Source organism: Cryptomeria japonica, chromosome 5 (genome assembly GCF_030272615.1).
Source record: "Cryptomeria japonica chromosome 5, Sugi_1.0, whole genome shotgun sequence".
Classification (NCBI taxonomy): Eukaryota; Viridiplantae; Streptophyta; class Pinopsida; order Cupressales; family Cupressaceae; genus Cryptomeria; species Cryptomeria japonica.
The window spans coordinates 623,431,271-623,450,391 of NC_081409.1; the positions used below are offsets into that span (position 1 = coordinate 623,431,271).

Below are 19,121 nucleotides of genomic sequence, written 5' to 3' on the forward strand. Positions count from 1 at the left end.
ATGACCTGTCACAGTTTAGAGGTCAAAATCTACCTCAAATCCCTGTATACGCAACTCATACAGACCCATAATAAACCCCTCTATGCTTCCATTAACTCTATTAGCTTTAGAGTGGAGGAGTCACAGATATTGCTGGACGTTTAATTAGGTGTGTATTTATTTTTGAACCCTTTCCGCAGTCCTAAAGGCCATCCACAATTATACTAAACCCTCAACTACTTTATTTTTACCCTAACACATCCACATGAAGTCACATCTGGACATTAACTTCAAAAATGACTTCACAAATCACATAATAATCTTCTCCTTGTCTTTTTGAAAGCACCACATCCTCAAAAGATTGAAAAGTGTGACTTCCACACCATTTCTTCCACATTCATGAATCTCACAATTGATCCATATAAAATTAACATCTCGGTAGTCCTCCAATTTCAAAAATTTGCAAAAACTTATTGAACCATCATTCTAAATCCTAGAGCCACATAGATCATGTCAAAAGATATCTGTAGTTAGAACCATGGATGAAAAAATTGGAAATAAATTGCAAGTCAAACTTGCCACAGATTTAATCGGTGAATAAATTGGCAACAATATTTTGCAAAAAATCGCGTGGTTTTTTGGAGAAAAGATCATGAAAAATCGCAACTAAAACATGAAAAAATCACAGAAAAAAAAGTGTTTCATTTTTAAAGGAAAACCTAAAATTTTTTAAGAGATAAAAAAGTGCACGTGTTCATTTTTGCACAGGATAGAGGACAAGTGAATGCCGACAGAAGGAAAAAACAAGGGTAGGGCATTTTGCAATTTGTTTTGGTTTACATTTTAAATTCAATAGTCTGTTAATGTTTTCATTTTGAATTTCGTTTATGCTTTGAAACAGCACAAGTGTAGATAGGTCCTGCAAAACCATGCCTCTTCATCTATAGATCGATTTGCATCTGCAAGGATTATATTCCCCATACCTCCAAAACAAGTAAACAGTAAAATAACTGCTGCTACTACATTTGTTTCCTTCTCCAATGAAAATTATTTTTATAAATCAATCATTTAAAATCATTAAAATCTATCATTAACAATTACATAATACAAAGTTCAAACCATTACAAAACATTTATAACGTTGAACACAATCTTTGGCAATTACAAAGGAATATTTCAAACACCTATTCGAGTCTTCTTCATGCCTCTCCATAGTATATACTATCCTTCCTTTCTAGGGATCAAAGAAATCAAGTTTTATTCATCAACTCATGGAAAAGGAACAAATCAAACCCAACTCTTTGCCTTACAAATTTTATACAAACCATTAAAAATTAAGGAAACCATTTTATAAATGTTTTATGCATTTTTGAATGTTTGCCACCAAATATTAAATTTAAAAATTCAAACCTGGTAAGATTCACCAAATATTTAAGTCTGCAAACAACATATCTATCATGCGAAATTCAAATTGCAAAATGTTTGAAAATCAAATTTACATACAAGACACAAATTTCTATTTGATCTCTACACAATTTAAAAGGGTGTGTAAAGGCTAATCCAAAATCAGTCATTTGTCCACTAGAAGCAAACATATTCCTTCCCTATAGATGCACTTATCAGACCTGCAACACATAAAAAATCAGAGATCATATCAAATTAAAAGGGTGTAAAGGATATATATCATGTGTGTTTGATACCATATTTGTTTTGTTTTGCAGATGTGAAAGGATGACGATGCAAATTGCAAAGCAATGCCTTGAAGGAATAAGAAAGGGAGGATTGCAAGACCCCGCCACCATGCAACTTCAAAGGAAAAACTTCATTGGCAAACACAAGGGTATCAACGAAGACGACTACACAAGAAGGATTCACTTATACAAGAACATGATCCACACATCCAGGGATGTATATGAAAGAATCAGCAGCATGAATGGAATCACAAAGAAAGAGTTTCAAAGGAGTGAAGAAGCAGTTATGACATCATGGGTTCATTCCAAGGCAATATCAAGATTCAAGACTAAGAGGAAGTCAACATATACACTTGCACCTTCATGACTTTCAGCATTGAGACATTCAAGAGGATAGTTTCAAAAGAGTTAATCAAAGTTAGAAGATCAACTTGAACAACATGATATAATTTGGAAACACACCTTCATCATCATCACTGCTAAAGCTGGATAATGTTGAGTATCAAGAGATATTATTCAATACTCATTCAGGATGATGAATCAGGTCTACAAGTGCAAGTTGAAGTGGCATCCTAGTCACCATTACATCAATCAGAAGGTTCCACATCAGCATGTCCAGATTCAATGCACCTAACTCGTCCATGAGGGCACAAACTCCAATATGCCTACCCCCACTATCTATCGGTCAAACACTCAAGAAACGACATGTGTCCGAGCATTGTAGTTATTTCATTAGCCAGAATAAAGTTTGTTGTAACAAACCCTAATTAGGGTTTCGTTGTAAAATCTTGGCCATCGATGGGGTTTGATCCTGGCCACTCATTGTAATGATCTCTCTATATAAAGCTCAAGCTCTTCATTTGTAAAGGTTAATAGCTAGTAGCAGAGAATTAGTAAATAGGAGAAAGATAGAAAATAGGAGGCTATTAATAGTTAGAAGTTAGATTAGGAGAACGAGAAATTGTTGTTAAAACTTGTAAATAGAGATGCTCTATTCATTGAAGTTATGGTGAAATGTGTTATTTCAACAAGTCACATGGTTTCTACTTCTCATTGGCTTTCAAGTATCTTAGATTGAATGGAGGAATTTGTTGAATGCATTTGTGTGGAATCCATTTAGTCCATACCACTAGCCTCTTGCTGATTGTAAGTGTGCCCTGCATGGTCAATTGGAATTATATGAGCTTAACTTCAATTGTTATACATCCATTGTTTATGCATTAACTTGAATGGTAATCAATGTTTGATGATAATGAATTGAACATCTTTGAATTGCACCTTAGAAGATTGCACTGAGCTTGTGTCAAATTGTTCAATTTGATGATGAGACCTTGCCCAATAGGATTCCATCGAATCATTCACTCTTCTCTTGCATTCTTAGTCTTAGGATAGAATTCCTCAACCCTTTCTCTTTTGCCTTTTTTTTTTCAACTCGAGCCAGCTTAGGATAAAAAACATCACAAGGTTGCAACATCGGATGATCAAGTCCCGGCAATTCAAGCATTCATGTACAACGTAAGGCCCCTTGAAGAAACAGCAACCACAATGACCAATAGAGCTTATCCACACATCCTAACCCGACATTGAAGAACCTTGGAGTTGTCTGAGGTGATCCTTATGCGAATCTTCATCATTTGAGAGACTTTGATCAAGAGAGGATAAGATACTTTTGGGTATTTTATTCTATGTTTGATGGTGCCTAAAAAACACATCAACTATTGGGTTCATAGATTCCAACAGGGTACGTTTTCTTAATGACAAGAAATCCACTTCCGGATATGCTTTCAACCTTGGCAAAAGAGCAATCATATGCATAGTTGAAAAACTTGGACTCCACAATAACTCAGCGGGCCCAAATTTTTAAAAAACTCAGGGCTCAGCAAAAGCTTGGGGAAATACTCGGCAATAACTCAAAAATTTATCAGACATTTGAAAATACATAATTTCTTAAAATATTCTTCAAAAACACACAAATACATTGAAATTGTAAAACATATTATTGGTTCCCATTATATATAAATCAAAGTTCGAGTTTGAACATATCATAGACCAAAAACAAGTGGATCCTCTGAATATATAAAATATTCAATTTTAAAATTTTTTCATATATAAATGATTTGTATTTTGTCTCAATATATATAATATATTTTCTTTAAATTCACTTTTAAATAATATATATTTCCTCTTAATATGGAAAATATATTTTCTTTAAATTCAGTTAAAATTGGCATGCACGCATGGAAAAATATTAGAGTTAACATAAATAGAATTTTTTTTAAAATGTCAAACTAAAATTATATATAACATGCATTTGACTTCATGAAGAAAAATCTAACTTTTAACCTAAGTATTTTGAATACAAATGAACTGATATTTCCACTGCAGACAGCCCCAAATTAAAACATGTGTCTTGAAGTCTTTGTTGCCGAAGGGTAAAGAAAACTCATTCGCTTGAGCACAAAATCAGTACACATTGAAGGATTATAATAAAAGTAGAATACATTATAACAAAAACTAAATTATGCACTTAATCGTGATTTGTTATAATACATTAGCATATCTCTCTAGAAATGGTAAAGAAAACTACGATCATGTAGTTTAAAGAAGTCTAGTCTCTAATCTATACATCATGCAATCGTGTGCCATCACTTTGCCAATCGTCATTCCTTTGCATCACATGAAAAAGCATAAAAAACCCTTACAAATGTTCGGTCTCCTTATATTTCCACGTTAGGATGAATTTTTGGTAAGTCGGGCATAAAATCACCCAATTTAAACACCCATTTAAGGAGACTTTTGCTCCTTTGTTAATATCGAATATCTTGGTAATCATTTTGTGTTCTTATTTTTCACAATAAAGAGAGGATGGATGAGAGAGAAAACATAGCCCAAGGTAATGCATGAAACTAGTGAAATATGTTTTAAAATTATTAAAACAAAAAAACAAAAAAAGCACCTGTCAAGTAATGAAAGAAAAGGCAGCCAAAAAAGACAACAACAAAATGGACAAAGTGAAAAATCCAATTTTACAAAATAGCACATAGTTTTTAAAGCAATGAAGAGGAAAAATGCCTAGAAAAGAATTACCAATCTTTAACTTAAACATCTCCCAATGTTATGTCAAAAAAAGTTGAAAGAATTAAGGTAACAATTAATTAATTAATTAATTTTGTTTTATAGTCCACAATACCAACCGATCTGTCTATGGCTCTACAGATGTTTTACAGTATATGGGACACTCAGTATGTGGAAGGCACCTAACTTTGCTTCAAATATGAGGTGTACAAACTCTATCCCCTGCAAGATTTCAATTTGTGACCTCTCTTTCAAGAGTACAAGTTCTCTACCATTAGGCCAACTCAGGTGACGTAATGAACAATTTGCTTTGACAAAACAAATTAAATAATTGATCGGCATAAATATTACTATTCACAGAAGTGATAAGGTCTTCAATGACTGACACATACAAAGAAGATCACCCCAGAAAAGATGCTACTGCCAAATCTGGAAAGAGCTTTAAAGCTAAAATCTGAAAAAACAGCAAGGGGGGATGGGAGAGAAAACACAGCCCAAGGTAGTGCTTGAGATTAGTGAAATATGTTATAAAACTATACAAAAAACAAAAAATGCACCTGCCAAATAATGAAAGAAAAGGCAGCCAAAAAAGACCACACTCAAATGGACAAAGTGAAAAATCTAGTTTCCCAAAAACGAAATGGTTTTAAAGCAACGAAGAAGAAAAAAATGACAAGAAAAGAATTACCAATCTCCCACTTAAATGTCTCCTCAATGTTATGTCAGAAAAGCTTGAAAGAATTAAGGTCATGAACAGTTTGCTTTGACAAAACAAATACATAATTGATCAGCATGAATATTACTATTCATGGAAATGATAAGATCTTCCATGACTAACATATACAACAGCTTTAAGGTTCATATTATGGCTAGAATGAATGTTTTCAGAAACTTGCATGTAGGAGGAGAAGAAAAAATATTAGATCCTAGAAAGTACTGAAAGAGGTTTGCTAACCAGATTATTTCTGCTTGTAACTATTCTGCTCTACATAGTGTAGCATAAGATGCCTGATATCAAAATGAAAGCCGTTTCCAACCAGAAGAATACTTACCATGACGATCCCCCAACCCTATGAAGCAAATCAAGCAAATGCTATGTAGAACATAAATAGATTCAAGCCAGTCCACACTAGCCAAGATGTAATAAACAATCTAAATAAGGTGAACTAGAATATTATCAGGAAATAATTAATAAATCACTGGAATTCACATGCATGGTACTAAATTATGCACACAGAAAAAAGATGACCTCACCAAAAAACACCTGATTTAAGTAAAATAAGAAAAATATAAACAAAATAACCTGGAGGTCTGCCACATAAGTTGAAGAATGGTTTATTTCACCCTGAAGCAGCTGCTTTTGCAGCCTCTCTAGTGCTCTTCTTCTTGTGCTTCGATCAGAATCCGCCAAACAATTCAGATCCCTCCGTAATGCCTAATAATCATACCATAAGACTTTGTTAGTCACCTTAAATAGATGAAAGCATTTAATTCAAATTATAAAACATTGAATCAATGGAACATAAATATCAAATTCTAAATAATCTTTTAGCTTTTTTTCAGACAACTGGACAATAGATTATTTAAAAAGATACAAGTGAAACTCCTTTTGCATCAAATATTCAAATAGCGATGATATAGGGTCTGCAGACACAAATGGCAAAGACCAAAGTCCTGAGATGCATGTGCTTGTGAATAATGATATACAATTAAAGACCACCTTGTATCATTTTGCTTCATTACAAATTTGCGAGCGTTTTTTTTACAGATATTATGTATATCCACATGTGCATAGTTTCGAGAAGTGCTAATACATTCCTTCGTCACCAATTAAAGAATTCTAGCTTAGTGTCAATGTAAATATTTGTTTCACCTTGACTTCTCTGTACTAGAGGAAATCTTGCTCATCTGGCCTAGAATTAATCCTCTGAAATTGGTGTACATTTTATGAGGGCCAGAGGCATTTCTCACAGGTTTTTTTTTTACTTTTTTGATGCACAACACTAATTATTAATTTGTTTTTACTGAATCTATGGTAGGCGTTGAAGTAGAAGGAGAGGATGCCAAAATCGAACTATCACAAATCAACCTTGCAATTGGAAGGAAGCTTGCTTACCATCAAAACCAGCTATCAACTGGTGCAAAAGGATAAGAAATATGGAGTTCATCACCCATTAGTCAACATTATAACTAAAATGAAAAAGAAGTATGGAATCTATATGGAGATATTGACTTTCTCAAAAAATAAAATATTCCATATGACAATTGTTGGCTTCGAAGCAATATCTTTATGACAAGTCCTAATCATAAGTTGTGTACAAGGACTTGTTGGTGTTTGTTTTATCATCTACCAAACATTAGAATAAAATACCACAAGAATACTCTATCCTCTCCTGAACAATATCACTACTTGTGCCAAGATTGTGAGAAGATCACAAGGCGACTCCAAGGTCTATACGTGCGAACAAGCGACTTTAGTAGGATAGCTTCTTGGGTAGTGTATGCTGAAAATCTCAAGGGGGACTTACGATTATCAATTGGTATCATTCAAGCTTTACTTAGGCAGATTTAACAATTTATGTTCTATGTTTTTGGAAATCTAGTTTAGGACTTAAAAAAAGGATAAAAGAGGATAGGGTTCAAAAATTCTAACTAATTCTAGGATGTAATGTCCCCTTCTCCTTAACAGACAAATGTAGCAGAGGATTAGCCTATAATGTGGCCCTCGTAGGCTAATGAGGATGGTTAGAGGGTCTCCTGAGGATTGTTTCATCTCCAGCATTCAAAGATTTATGGATTTGGCCTTCATTCGATATCATTTGGACTCTATTTGCTATACTTCTATTTATAGTAAGTCGAGAGTAATAAAGGTGGACCCTTTCTATTTTTAGAAATTTCATTTGGTCACATGGGGAATTATGAGGAGAGACTACTGCTTCAGACGGCATGTTAAAATGTTGTGTATTTAGGAAGATATTAATATTTGTGGCCAAAATAATATCAAATCATTAAATAATTAATTATAAAGTTATAAATTAACTTTATAAAATCACTTAAAGTGAGGGTCTAAGTATCATGAAGAGGGGGACCAAATACTAATTAAATTAAGAGCTCATTTCCCAAAGTTTTGGCGACATGATTATTATTTGCAAGTTATATCATTTTTTTAATATCATTAAATGCCTTTATGGGGAAATTCAAATTTGCTTGGAGATAATATAAAAGGGCTTCTTTGAAGAAAATCGATTCATTCTTGACTTGACATTTTGATGAGATTGATTGAAGTTCTTGAGCTCTGGAAAGGAGGCAAGGGTTCTTGCAGAATTCAGAGTTTTGGCATTGGAGAACGAGCAATCTTCAGTGTAACAGCCTTATGAATTGGTGGGAGAGCCAGTGAGTCTGGCTACTTAGGGATTGGCTTCACTCAAGAGTCAACATTGAGCTAATTGGTGAAAATTTACAGAGATAGTTCCCATTTTCAGATCAGATTTATAGGTTTGTTTGGAATCCAACAAATAGGGAGTCTTTGGCATTATATCTTGATTGGTATGGCCTGATTTTTCAGTAACCCCAACTGCAGCAAATAAGCAGACCATTGAGGGGTTCGATTCTTAATAAGGAGTTGCAGAAAAAATTCGGTTTTGTCATTGAAGAAGGTGTCTAGCAGCAAGAAGGGCTTTGGTATTTCATGCATGGTCAACATCCAACAATACTTAGAGATTTCGGCTCATTTCAAGTTGCTTTTTGGGCTGGGAAGACATTGGATCAGAATCTGAATACATCCGGGTATGCTAATGACTATTATTGTTATAGAGATTGATCAAATAAAGATTCAATAATATTTCCTCTCCATATTCTTGAAAGATCAGATTAGTTTTCAGATTTCAGAATTAATTTGAAGTTTATGTGCATTGCTTCTTTTCATTATCATATATCCTCAAAACACAAAAAAATTACAAAACTCAAAAAGAAAACCAAAAACAACCAGCAAACCTTAAGTATTCATTAAAAATCAGTGGTTGGCAGACAAGGGTTCTTTACATAGGAACTCAAGAGACAATGTAGATTGGGTGAGACTAATAACAATACTCTATTTCGCCACACTTGGGACAACTACACAAAGTATGTGCAATCTTCTAGGATTGTGCTTAGGATTTTCACACTTAGGAATAGTACCAACAATTGAACAATATTATTCCAAGTAGAAGTTAAACATCCACATTAAAAGCTCGGGCTAACTTTACACATTGAAAGGAAATCATCCATCCAAAGAAAGTGTGAGCAAAATCTCACCAATCTATACCATCAAATCTATCATTCATCTAACTTCAAAGCAAATTAAATCTAAGTGTTGAAGGGAATATGGAACCATGCAACCATTTAGCAATAAGAAGATTTCAAGACAATACTGATAATGAACTTTTATTACTCAAATAGCTCTACGCAACAATTTCATAAATCTCTCCACACTGAAATGAAATGAGAGAATGAATTTATATAGAGTTTCCGAAAACAAATGAATGGCCGAGATCAATCTAAGATCAACGGTCTAGATCAAGACAACCTAACCCTAATTAGAGTTTCCAAAAATAAGATCCAAGATCAACTGCAAATGAGACAAGTGGCGCAAGATGCTATCTTTTAGGATTGCACCCCGTTCTTCTGATATTCGATGAACCTAGACACAATCTGGTCAGCCTCCTCCATTGTGACATGTGGCAGCATGTTGATCCTAAATTCTAATCCTTCCAAGTCACCTGCACTTAAAGCAAAAGTGATTTCCCAGTCCAGTTCTTGTTTATGAAAAGCATCTCAAATGGACAGGAGGTTCAATGCCTTAGCCAAATTACTCTTCAAGACTGGTCCTGTGATGGCAAAGAAGACGTCTTGTGTTCTGACCTTCAAATTCTCCAACTGCATATCCCTTTCTCGAATAGTTTCTTTCCCAAGTATCTCTGCAACTATAAGGAAAATATTGTCCTAAATTGCCCTTATCTGTTCTTCTATTCTATCAGCATCAACTTTCACCTTTTCCAAGACCTCATTCTGTGCATCCAATGTCCAGTGCCAACTATTGAAGTCATAAGCAGCCCATGCTTCAATTATCTTTCCATTCACTAATTCTTGTGGTGGGACTCCTTTCAGCTCTCTAAGGCATGGGATAATTCTATCTTGAATATCCTGGAAGTCAACCCACACTTCTGCCATGTTTGCAATCCTAGAAAGTAAAGAATAGGGTTGCTCATATGCTGCTAATATTCCTTCCATAAACGTGGCTACTTCTTTTCTTACACTTTCCATCCAATCTTTAGTCTCTCTGGCTGTTATCTTTTCTTCCTCGGTATTTTCAGCGACTTCTTGTGAATTCAAGAGCGGAAGAGCTTCTGGATGTGCTTGATCAAGTGGGTTAGTAGTCAAATGTTGAATGTAATCTTTCAGGCGCTCAACTTCTTTCTTATATTCTTTCTTCTTTTCTGTCTCTTCATCCAACTTTGTCTTCATGGAAGCGATTGAATTGTCCAGGTCTTCTTTTACTTGGGTCTTTGTGCTTGGGCCCAAGTCAAAAGTGGTAATCTCATACTCATGGGTGTAAAAGTATTGTAATTTCCAATTTAATGAACAGGTTATATGCAGGATGGTGTATTTTAATTTTGATATTATGACTATGACACTAATATTGCTATCTTTCTTTTACTGCAAGTTTAGGAAGATGAACATGTATTGATTTCAATGCCATCTCCTTTGGTTTGAATGATGTATAAGTAGTAGGATGGCACCGATTAGTTATGGATCGATTAATGTTAGTAAGGGTCACGACCAAGTGACATCTTGGTCGGACATGTCTAAAAAGACATGTCCGACCAAGATGTCACTTGGTCGTGACCCTTACTAACATTAATCGATCCATAACTAATCGGTGCTACAAACATACTTGTTAATGTATCGGTATCATTGATAATGATAACAATGCTTATTGACATACCCAATAATGAATCGGTATCATTGTTAATGGTAACAATGCTTATGAACATACCCGATAGTGAATCGGTATCACTGTTAATGATAACAGCGCTTATAAACACATCCGATCATGAATCGGTATTTGTTAATTGTTTCAGATATAAAACATACCCGATAATGAATCGGTATCAAAGCATATAATAATGGATCAATATAAAGTAAACAATAACAATTACGGTTAGCATTATATGCTATCGGGTTAATACCCCGATAGCATATAAATGTCGATTCATATATGAATCGACATTAATGTGCTATCGGGTTAGTAGCCCGATAGCATTTAGATTGATGCTAAACATAGTTAAGTAGATCGTCAATCTAATCCATCATTATCCAATATCAATAATTATGATCAATGTTATAGTCTGATAAACATAAAGCATGAATGAGTAAACTAATAACAAAGTAGAGGGTTAGGAGAGTCTTATCTTGCAGAAGCTACTAGTGCATTAACACTCCCTCTTAGCTTTTGGAAGATAGATAAAGTAACCTGCATCACATTTCTTTTCATAATGTCAGTCTCCAAGAATATATATCATCTATACATATGATATGACGTATCATCAGGACATAGGATACAAATATAAGACATTACTCTAAGTATGTATCACCCAATCATGTGATATAAAGAATTCATCATTTTATTATAACAAAATATCACCTAGACACGTGATATTAGTATTGCCTAAACACACAACACTGAGGATAAACATATGAGGATGGTTAAATTCTCATCTAATCCATATTGTGACATGTGCACAAACATTTTATTCAAATGTTTTATCACAACACCATCATGGCACATCCATGACATACCATAGATCCAACATGATAACTGGTTTGTGAATCATAAGATCGTCACCTTATGATGTTTGCATACAAGTGTTCATAATATGAGAAATCGTCACCTCTTAGATATGAACACAGGGGGTAAACCCATAATGTCTCAACATGACAAAAGAAGTTTTACATTTTCAACATCTTATTTACAAAGCAGATTACCTTTCTATCATACCTAAACCTTTTCTGAAGTGATCAACCTTCACTCTGGAAAGTGGTTTGGTCAGAATATCTGCAGTCTGATCTCCCGTACTAACATATTCTAATTTGATCACATTTTTGTCTACCATATCTCGTACATAATGGTATGGGATCTCAATATGTTTGGATCTATCATGGAATACTGGATTCACTGAAAGTTTTATGCAACTTTGATTGGCGCAATGGATGATAGTAGGTTTCATCGGATTACCAAACAATCCCACAAGCAACTTTCTAAGCCACACTACTTCTCGGGCAGCCATGGAGGCTGCAATGTATTTGGCCTCAGTGGAACTTTGCGCTACAGAAGACTACTTTCTGCTGATCCAAGATATCATGGCTGATCCCAAACTGAAGCAGCACCCAGAGGTTCTTTTCGGATCAGTCACACTTCCAGCCCAATCTAAATCTGAGAATCCGTGTAGATTAAGATCAATTTTCTTATACTTGAGACCAAGGTTTAAGGTGCCTTGTAGATATCTCATAATGTGTTTTACTGCTACCAAGTGTATCTCCTTTGGCTCACACATAAACTGACTCAAGGCATTTACTGCATAGCAGATATCTGGTCTTGTATTTACCAGATACATAAGAGACCCAATCATTTGCCTGTATAGAGCGGGGTCAGTAGAAGGTGATTCTACTGCTGCTTCTTTGAGTTTATGAAGATTGGTTTCCATTGGAGAGGTCATGGGTCTACAGTTGAGAATTCCAAATCTCTTCAGGACGTCTAATGTATACTTGTCTTGGTTTAGAACAATGTTATCAGGATTCTGCCATACTTCCAACCCTAGGAAATAATGAAGGAATCTCAAGTCCTTCATATCAAATTCTTTGGATAGCTCTTTCTTGCATTGATCTATAAGGTGATCTTCTCCAGAGATTAATAAGTCATCAACATATAAAATTATTATTAGCATATCACCTTTATTCTGTTTGTAGTAGAGATTAGGATCTGCATCATTTTTAGAGAAGCCTAGTTTTGATAGATATGTGTCAATTCTTTCATACTAGACCCTGGGAGCCTGTTTGAGCCCATATAGAGCTTTCTTGAGTCTGCACACATGAGATTCTGCATGATGGATCTCAAACCCTTCAGGTTGCTCTAGGTATACTTCTTCAGATATCTCTCCATTAAGAAAAGTTGTCTTTACATCCATTTGATGTACCTTCCATCCCTTTGCTGCTACAATGGCTAGTACAGCCCTGACTGAGGTATATCTGGCTACAGGAGCAAATGTTTCTTCATAATCTATTCCTTCCTTTTGAGAAAATCCTCTGGCTACAAATCTTGCCTTATATTTTTCAATGCTGCCATCTGCTGCATGTTTGATCTTGAAAAGCCATTTAGAAGAAACAACAGACTTCTTAGTTGGCCTAGGAACAATTTCCCATACATAATTTTTCATTATGGATTGATACTCTTCAGACATAGCATCCTTCCATACTTGATGTTTAAGGGCATCTGTCACATTGTCAGGTTTGTTTTTAGATAGATCATTCATAAGAGCAACATAGCTAGTAAATTTATTAGGTCTTTTGTTTTCTCTGAAGGTTCCAGAAGGAGCAACAAACCTCTGAGCTTCTTCTACTGTTTTGGTGGCCCATAGTGGTCTTTTCTTGAGATTTCTAGGTGAGTTTTCATTTTCATTTTCAGTTTCATCTAGATTCTCCCTCTGAAACTCAGGAGCAGGATTTTCATCTAAGTTAGAGGTAGGTACATGGATTTCAGGTTCTATGAAGTTCTGAGCTCTTTTGAAAGCTAGGTCCTCTTCAAATATTACATCTCTACTTAGTTCAATATATCTTTGACCAAGTACATAGATTCTGTAGGCTTTGGAGGTTTCACTATATCCTACAAGTAATCCTCTTTTTCCAGAAGACTCTAATTTTAGTCTCTTTTCTTTAGGTATATGGATATAGACAGGGCATCCAAATATCCTAAGGTGGCTAATATCAGGCTTAATCTTAGTGAATACTTCTTCAGGAGTTTTGTCCTCAAGATGGGAGTGAGGGCACCTGTTCTGTATATATACAACGGTGCTGGATGCTTCAGCCCAGAGATTTGTGTTAAGGTTTTGATCTAGGATCATGTCCTTGGCAGCTTCAACTATGGTCCTATTTTTCCTTTCCGCTGCCCCATTTTGTTGGGGGTTATAAGGTATAGTAAGCTCCCTCTTAATCCCATTATCTCTACAAAATTCTTTAAATGAATCTGATGTGTATTCTCCCCCATTGTCGGTTCTTAGGGTTTTAACTTTGTTTCCAGAGTGGTTTTCAGTTAGTGATTTAGATTCTTTAAATCTAGAGAGGATCTCTTCTAATTCTTTACTTTTCAGAAAGTAGATCCAAGTCTTCCTAGAGTAGTCATCAACAAATATTACATAATACAAAAATCCCCCTAGAGAGGATACGGACATAGGTCCGCATACATCAGAATGAACTAATTCTAGAATTTTACTAGTTTTCCTAGTACTATTTTGGAATGCACCTTTGGTATTCTTACCTAGGGCACATCCTTTGCATGCCCCTGAATGATCTTGCTTCAACTTAGGTAGACCTGTGACAAGGTTTCCCATTGAAGATAAAGCACTAAAATTCAGATGACCTAATCTTCTATGCCAAACTTCATTTGTATTAGTGGCTTCATGGATTAGGGCTAGATTAGGTTCCGTGCACAATTCATACAAATAGCCCCGTCTCTGTCCAATGGTCTTTGCCTTCTTGATGGAGGAGTTCTTTGGCCAAGCCAATACTCTGTTGTCCATGAATGTCACTCTGTATCCGTTATCTTCTAGTGTCGATATAGAGACTAGATTTCTTTTGATGCCAGGGACATATAGTACTCCTTCAAGCCGCAGGGTTATGCCTGTCTTCAATTTGATGGTGCAGGTTCCTACTCCTCTGACTGGATGTGTGGAGTCATCTCCGATGGTTACGTCCTCATCACTCTCCTCTGTCATGGAATCAAGTACTTCTCTAAACCCAGTGATGTGCCTGGATGAACCACTATCAATCACCCATGAGTTGATTTTGTTAGAAACTTGACTTGTGAGTGCTGAGTAGAATACGTATTTCTCGGAGTCATCTTCCCCTTTAGTCTTTCCTGCTTTAGCAAATGTAGCATGTTTCTTTGTTCTTTCCGGGCATTTTGCAACGAAGTGTCCGAACTGATCACATCTGTAACATTGAATGTGAGATAAGTCCTTCTTTGAAGTATTCTTGCCTTGACGACCTTTTCTCTTTCTAAACTGCCTTTTCTTGTTATGCTTGGTGGAGTTGGTGTTTAGAACTTGTAGGTCTTCATCTATATTTTTGTGTTTCATTTCCATCTTGTTCAGTCTTGATTCTTCTTGGAAACAGTCATCCCTTAATCTTTCAAACTTGGGATATTTGGACCTTGCACTGATGCCTTGGACGAATGTGCTCCATCCACTAGGCAATCCATCTAAAGCAATGAGTGTTAACTCTTTGCTTTGGATCTCGTAGTCCAGAGTTGCAAGTTCATCTTTTAGAACTGATATCCGCATAAAGTAGGCGTTGATTGTCTCCCCTTTGTTCATGGTGATGTGATTTATTTCTCGTTTTAATGCTAGAGTTCGACTTGCATTTGATATCTCAAATGTGCTTTCAAGAGCTTTGAACATTTTATAGGCTGTCTGATATTTTCTTATGATGGGCATTATGTTGTTTCTCACCCCATCAACTATTATTTTTATTGCCTTTTCATTTCCCTCAATCCATGTTGTTTTGTCAGGTTCATTTTCGAGTTGATCATTTTTAGTTTGAACAAACGAATCCACTTTGTTCTCCTTTAAGATCATTTGAATTCTAAATTTCCAGGCTGAAAAATCATTGCCACCTCCGAGTCTATCTTCGAATCTGATAGCACTGGCCATTTGAAGAAATGTGATGTAGTATATAAACTTGTTCTTAAATTTGTTTCACGAAATTAAATAGCCTCAAGTTCGATCAACTTGGCTCCGATACCATGTAAAAGTATTGTAATTTCCAATTTAATGAACAGGTTATATGCAGGATGGTGTATTTTAATTTTGATATTATGACTATGACACTAATATTGCTATCTTTCTTTTACTGCAGGTTTAGGAAGATGAACATGTATTGATTTCAATGTCATCTCCTTTGGTTTGAATGATGTATAAGTAGTAGGATGGCCACGATCAAGTGGCACCTTGATCGGACATGTCTTTTAGACATGTCCGACCAAGATGTCACTTGGTTGTGACCCTTACTAACATTAATCGATCCATAACTAATCGGTGCTACAAACATACTTGTTAATGTATCGGTATCATTGATAATGATAACAGTTCTTATTGACATACCCGATAATGAATCGGTATCATTGTTAATGGTAACAATGCTTATGAACATACCCGATAGTATCGGTATCACTGTTAATGATAACAGCGCTTATAAACACATCCGATCATGAATCGGTATTTGTTAATTGTTTCAGATATAAAACATACCCGATAATGAATCGGTATCAAAGCATATAATAACGGATCAATATAAAGTAAACAATAACAATTACAGTTAGCATTATATGCTATCGGGTTAATACCCCGATAGCATATAAATGTCGATTCATATATGAATCGACATTAATGTGCTATCGGGTTAGTAGCCCGATAGCATTTAGATTGACGCTAAACATAGTTAAGTAGATCGTCAATCTAATCCATCATTATCCAATATCAATAATTATGATCAATGTTATAGTCTGATAAACATAAAGCATGAATGAGTAAACTAATAACAAAGTAGAGGGTTAGGAGAGTCTTATCTTGCAGAAGCTACTAGTGCATTAACAATGGGGACCAATATCTCCCTTTGCCCTGTCTACCTTTGGCACAGCTATCTACACTGTTCGGTTGCCTACTTCATCTCTTTGGATGGTGGAAAATCTTTTGGTTGGTTTCTTTACTATAGTTTGCTCTAACCTAGTGTTGTGACGTCTTCACACATCGCCCCATTGCAAATGGGGACCCCCACTTTTCGCTTTTTAGAGTAGAAGTTTTGCCTAGTTTCCTAGAGTTAGCCTAGTGCCGTCTAGAGTTTTTTTGAAGTTATAGGATCAAGTTGCAAACGTTGATATTTTAATGATCCTAAGTTTTGTCTAAGTGTTTGACCTTTTGAGCGTTAACGTGTTTTTAAACACACGCATTAGTGATTTTAAAGTGCCAAGGTATTCCAAGACCTTTTGGAGTTGTTTTCTCGCTTCTAAGGTGTTATTTAAATTGATTTCGCACTTTATTCCAATATTTTCCTAGCATTTTGCTCATATTTTTGAAAAATTTGCCTAAGTCCAGTGTAAATTTAATGTTTCTAAGTGATTTTGAGTGGTTAAAATGATAAAATCCTATGGGAAATCCTTATTCCAAGGGTTAAAGGGTCAAATTCTATGCTAGAGGTGCTTTTCCCCTTACATTCCAGACTACCCAACCCATTCCCCCACTCAAAATCCATACTACACATGGGTTTCCCCTGAAATCCATACTGGCTATTATTTTCCCCCACTGTTTATCCATACCTGGGTCGATTTTCCCCTGGAAGTGCTAAAATTTGGCTAAGTGTCAGAATTTATCCAGACTGCCATCGATTTTCCACCAAGAGTGCAGACAGGAGTGCAGACTGAAGTGCGGACAACGTTAAGGATGATTCCATGCCTGGGTCGATTTTCCACTAGGATATTTGTGACATCTAAGTGTGGATTTTTGTCCAGATTTTCATCCAAACACAGGTCGATTTTCCCCTGAGAGCATTTGTAAGGATTTTTGTCCGGATTTTCATCCAGACAGAGATCGATTTTCCATTGGGAATATTTTGAAGTGTTTTGAGTCCAGATTTTCATCCAGACTGAGGTCGAAATTCCACCAGGAAGTATTTTTTCCAAGTTAAGTGAGTTTTGAGTGTGGATTTTTGTCCAGACTAATATCGAATTTCCCCTGGGGGTAATTTTTTGCAAATAGAGTGGATTTTTGTCCAAGCTCATATCGATTTTCCCCTAGGAGGTTTTTTTTGTGCATTTTGATGAAGTTATGCATGGATTTTTGTCCAAGCATGTATCGATTTTCCCTTATGGGGTAAATTTTGACACTTAAATGATTTTTAAAGGGATTTTTCAGTCCCAACCCAAGTCGATTTCCCCTGGAGGCTTCATTTGGATTTAAATTGCAATATTTAATTAATGAGCCCCATTTTTAATTGCTTTCAAATAATGATTAACGATTATTTAAAATTTTAAAAGCAAAAAATTAAATAACTTGCAATAATCATTTAATATTTTGAACCTTCTAGAAGCAAGATAGTTTTTACCAAGCAAGTATATATGCAAGTGTTCTATCCCACATTGCTTGTGTGGTGAAAGTGAAAGGTAAAAGCAAGTATATGAGAGGAGTCTCCAACATTATTTTATTATTAAATCTGCCAGGTGTCTCCATGAAAGGTGATTTTTCTCCCTTATTGGCGAATTTTGGCAAAGTGCTGAAGTGAAGTGTTGGGTTGAGGATTCTTTCCTCCTCCATTTTTTCCAGGTTGGCTGTTCCAACCTCCATTGTTGCAGATCCGAGCTGACATTGAAAACATTTTCAGAATTTTGGAATGGCGCCAAGATTGGGAAAATTTTGATTTTATTTGGGAGGTTGATTCCTCTATTATATCTTGATGAATTTTGGTGATATTTTTCAGTGTTAAGGGGCTGCCATTATTTTCAAACCTTGCTGGGCGCCATTGCTAGGAGTGATTTGACCTCCATTGTTGGCTGGGAACACATTTTCAGAATTATTCTTCATTGCCTAGCTCATCCACACTAAGGCAATTTTGGTTAAGGGTTGTTTGGAGGAGTTTTCAGTGCATTTTCAAGGGCTGCCATTGTTGTTACAATCTGAAACTCCATAGTTGCAAGTTGTCTTCAAACTGATTTTCATTTCCAGCCACTTGCCAACTTGGAAAATTTTACTTGGGCATCATTTCTTATGAGTTTTTTGGGCATTTGGTGGAGCTTCCATTGCAGATCTAAGTCTGAGACTCCATTTTCAGATTTGTCTTCAGACTTAGATATTTTTTACCAACCCTTTGTTTGTGCCCAGATTTGACAAACTTCAATTTCGGAAGGTGAAATCCATCAAATACAGGTGTTTCCTATGACTGCGACAAATTTAAATGACTGATTTATTGAAGTTGCAGGTTGTCTTCAGACATTGGGCAGCCATTGTTGGACCTTAGAAAGGTGTCTTCAAACTTTAAGAACTAAAAATCAGACTTTTCCACACCTTTTTCCAAGCAT

General features: G+C 35.6%; 1 protein-coding gene across 6 annotated transcripts in view; it reads right to left on the reverse strand.

Annotated features, from left to right (window-relative positions):
• LOC131063777 (uncharacterized) overlaps nt 1-19,121 on the reverse strand; it is a 287,839-nt gene that overhangs the window by 251,758 nt on the left and 16,960 nt on the right. For all 6 annotated transcript variants that reach the window (XR_009111129.2, XM_057997712.2, XM_057997713.2 and 3 more), the window contains exon 2: nt 6,048-6,179. Coding sequence is in view for 5 of the 6 variants with exons in the window: in XM_057997712.2 (XP_057853695.1) it covers nt 6,048-6,179 (132 nt within the window). In the remaining variant the exon portion in view is untranslated. The remainder of the gene's footprint in view (nt 1-6,047; nt 6,180-19,121) is intronic.